The 2,244-nt window shown below is 37.5% G+C and overlaps 1 protein-coding gene across 1 annotated transcript; it reads left to right on the forward strand.

The window, feature by feature from the left end:
- The first annotated feature begins 1,659 nt into the window (after positions 1-1,659).
- On the forward strand, positions 1,660-1,989 carry LOC115883805. Its single transcript, XM_030902210.1, has one exon. It carries the CDS (start codon positions 1,660-1,662, stop codon positions 1,987-1,989), a length of 330 nt encoding a protein of 109 aa, XP_030758070.1.
- Positions 1,990-2,244: the final 255 nt, after the last annotated feature.

Below are 2,244 nucleotides of genomic sequence, written 5' to 3' on the forward strand. Positions count from 1 at the left end.
GGGGTGGCTTGAAACTGACGGGCTACATTGGCAAGGTACCTAAACCAAAATATTAGATATAGGTAAAATCACCGATATATTTAATGGTATTTTATTACAGGTCCCAGATAAAGAAGAAGTCTAAGGGTTAATATTTTCGCGCCTATCAAGTTCCTATACTGGGTGGTGCATCGTCGTTTGATAAAATTATAGGATGACAACTTAGGGTACTATTATCTTTGTATCTGCCTGGTTTTTCATTGTTACCTGATCAGTTTTAATTTAAAAAATAGATGCACTTTTCTTAAATTACTTAAAATCGGCTTATCCAAAATTGTTCAAATTTTGGTACGTTTATTCAGCATACGCAGGTCTTTAAAAACTCCATTTACAACTCTCTGCTGTAAAATTCAATAGGGAGCCAATAACTGACAGTCTTAAAATTTGCATGTAATTTCCTATGTTTCCCAACGACGATGCAATCTCACCCCTGTATCCAATCTTTACAAAAAGACGACCTTTACAATTAAAGAGAAGTCACATCTTTTCGAGATTCCCTATGCCTCCTAAAGGTATAAATCTGAATATGTATAAACAAGACCAAAACAATAGTTACAAAAGATTTAACTTAAACGAACTCTCAGTTGCTTCCGAGAAATTAAAAAGTGGAAAAGCCCCAGGCCCCGACGGAGTACCACCAGAAGTTATAAAATTTATCATCCGAAATAACTCGCAATACTTTTTGGAGAGGTGTTTTAATAAACTTTTAAATGATAGCGATTTTCCCGATATTTGGAAAAGTTCCAAATTAATTCTCATAGACAAGCCCAAAAAAATGAAGGTAGAAGAAACTAAATACCGTCCAATCTGCTTGATTAACGCAATCGCCAAAGTATATGAAAATTTAATAAAGAATAGATTAGTGGAAGAAATACAAAATAAAGGTGGGTTTAACCATAACAAGTTTAGATTCTCAAAATAAAGTCACAACAATAAATGCAGCTGATCTTTGTTGATACTAGTAGATGTGTGAAATGCATTTAATATGGCAGCATAGCCTATAATATTGTCAAAGTTAGTAAGAAGAAACATCAGCCCATATCTTATAAATATTATAACATCATATTTTACACAGCGTACTGTAAACTTGGATAAAGACCACCAAGAAAAGGTTGGGGGAGGCGTACCCCAGGGATCGGTTTTGGGTCCCACCCTTTGGAACATCCTTTACGATGACGCAATGGAAATAAGGGTACCTCAATGGGTAAAAATAATCTGCTACGCAGATGATCTGGCTTTATTAACCACAGCTGAAACTTCCGAAGGAATGATACGCAAAACTGAAGGGGCTTTACATTATATATACTGGTGGATGAATCAAAACCAGTTGGAAGTTGCGCCGGAGAATACAACTGCTATTCTTCGAAACCGAAAAACAAAGATAGGTGAAACTAGATGAGGGCTAACTTACAGTCAATATGTAAAAGATGCTTGCGGAAAAGCAAACAGAACTGTCAAAGCTATATCTGGACTACTTCCGAACCTAAAAGGACCCTCCTCAAAAAAAGAAAAGTTCTTGCGGTATCAATGCAAAATATAATTCTATACGGCGCTCCTGTATGGGTCGAGGCACTAAAATTCCAACGGACGAAAAATATATTGCTTTCCACACAGAGAAAAATGGCCCTAAGGATCTGTTCAGCGTATCGTACGATATCAACAGATGCTGTGATGGTTATAGCTGGGGTGATCCCGCTGCATTTAGCTGCTGAGGAAAAGCGAGAGTTATATGTCAAAGCAGAGATTAACGATGAGGTGAAAAAACAGCAACGACGAGGTATCTATCAAAAATGGCAAGAGGAGTGGGATACATCCGACAAAGGAAGGTGGACTAGAAAGTCAATACACAACGTGGAGGACTGGACAAGTAGGAAACACGAAGACGTGGACTATTACATTACGCAGTTTCTCTCCGGGCATGGAGTCTTCATGGACTTTTGCACAGAATAAAGAAAATACCCAAAATGGCAACTGTAATGTAATTATGACGAAATCGACGATGGCGAGCCTACGTTGTTCTGCTGTCCAAGGTGGGAAAACGGAAGGTCTGTCTTATTGTCGGATGTAGGAATGTTAACTTCGGATTATGATCATCTTGATTATGAAAATGACCAAAACTAGAGAAATATGGGGAAAGGTAGGGGTATTTATGAAAGAAATAATAATAGAGAAAGCGTAAAGATGAAAAAGGCAAGAAATGCGGAA

Source organism: Sitophilus oryzae, unplaced genomic scaffold, assembly GCF_002938485.1.
Source record: "Sitophilus oryzae breed Bouriz unplaced genomic scaffold, Soryzae_2.0 scaffold_1989_pilon_pilon, whole genome shotgun sequence".
Taxonomy (NCBI): domain Eukaryota; kingdom Metazoa; phylum Arthropoda; class Insecta; order Coleoptera; family Curculionidae; genus Sitophilus; species Sitophilus oryzae.

Coding starts and splice junctions, on each gene's coding strand:
- LOC115883805 (XM_030902210.1), top strand. CDS start 1,660: ATGGCCCTAAGGATCTGTTCAGCGTATCGTACGATATCAACAGATGCT.